Source organism: Sinocyclocheilus rhinocerous, unplaced genomic scaffold (assembly GCF_001515625.1).
Source record: "Sinocyclocheilus rhinocerous isolate Xijiao unplaced genomic scaffold, SAMN03320098_v1.1 scaffold2012, whole genome shotgun sequence".
Classification (NCBI taxonomy): Eukaryota; Metazoa; Chordata; class Actinopteri; order Cypriniformes; family Cyprinidae; genus Sinocyclocheilus; species Sinocyclocheilus rhinocerous.
This window is the reverse complement of record NW_015650320.1, coordinates 307,285-308,591: the sequence shown is the minus strand read 5'-3', so window position 1 is coordinate 308,591 and position 1,307 is coordinate 307,285. Positions and strand designations below refer to the sequence as shown.

The window sequence follows — 1,307 nt, the reverse complement described above, 5'->3', positions numbered from 1 at the left end:
TTTGTTTATATGAAGATATTTATTTTATTTGTGTTACTTATTTAGTTGATTTGGGGCTTGTTTTAAAATGTTAATTTAGTTTTGTTATTTACATTTAAATTCAATTTAAATTTTGTTATTTAGCAAACGCTTTTATCCAAAGCGACTAACAAATGTGGATAATAGAAGCAATCAAAACCAACCAAAGAGCAATAATATGCAAGTGCTATATTAGTATATTATTATAGTGTTATATTTCAATTTCACAAAGAAACGTGCAGCATTTTGCCCAAGCAATAATAAAAGGAATCTGTGTCGACACATTTAATTTATAATTTGTCTTCAATCTCATTTTGTTAAAAAAAAAATCATGAATTGAATCGTGAGTTGAGTGAATCGTTACATCCCTAGAGTCGGGACTCACTCAGCACGGAGATGAAGGCGTTGAAGTACTCGACGGTCAGCAGAGGATAGGGCAGCTCCCTGATGAACAGCTTCAGGAGACTGGCTGCGTCGTGCTGTTTGAGACTCTCCCACGGGAACATGCCTTCATAAAACTTGTGTTCCAGCTCATGACAGACGGCCTGGGAAACACACACCACCAAAAACATTACAATGACGTCCAGTCGTGTCTTTCTCACAAATAACGCATGCCAGTGTGTCTCACCTTCACTCTAGTAGCGGCTCCAGGGATCCGCAGCACTCCCTCGGTGTCTAAACCCTGCTCCTCTATGTGAGAGATCAACTGGAAAACAAACGTTTAGTGTCTTTGTGTTTTGGAGTTTTTCGGTGCTAGCTTAAATTAGCTGATCACATGTAACATGTAAAAAAAGTTCGGGGTTGGTAAGATTTTTTAAAAATGTTTTAGAAACAAGTTTCACCATTTATTTGATCAAAAATACAGTAAAAACAGTAAAATTTTGAAATATGATTACAATTTAAATGAACAGTTTTCTGTGTGAATATCTGTTAATAAAGCAATAAGCCCCAAGAAGCCGTTGTTTACAGTGAATTTATAACAGCTAAGGGGCGTTGTTAGGTACGACGCGAAGCGGAGTTAAACCCCCTTAGCTGTTATAAAATCACTGTAAACAACGGCTTCACGGTGCTTATTGCTTTTATAAAACGGTTACTCCATATACGTAGTACGGTTTCACAAAATAAAACAGAGCAAATAAAGTGTAATGATATTAATAAAAACAGTATTCTTCCACCAAACAATGTAGCTCCTCAGAAACAGTTGTGGTTGCAACAAAGTGGTTGCCGAGCAACAGACAAACGTAAACAAAGGTGTGTGTTTGTAGAGTAATTTACAACAGCTTCGAACG

At 36.6% G+C, this 1,307-nt stretch overlaps 1 protein-coding gene across 2 annotated transcripts in view; it reads right to left on the bottom strand.

Annotated features, from left to right (window-relative positions):
• The window catches only part of arhgap18 (Rho GTPase activating protein 18), a 44,234-nt gene that overhangs the window by 9,854 nt on the left and 33,073 nt on the right, over window positions 1-1,307 (bottom strand). For both annotated transcript variants that reach the window (XR_001636718.1, XM_016516618.1), the window contains exons 8-9: window positions 647-724; window positions 404-563 (exon numbers count right to left, since the gene is read on the bottom strand). Coding sequence is in view for 1 of the 2 variants with exons in the window: in XM_016516618.1 (XP_016372104.1) it covers window positions 404-563; window positions 647-724 (238 nt within the window). In the remaining variant the exon portion in view is untranslated. The remainder of the gene's footprint in view (window positions 1-403; window positions 564-646; window positions 725-1,307) is intronic.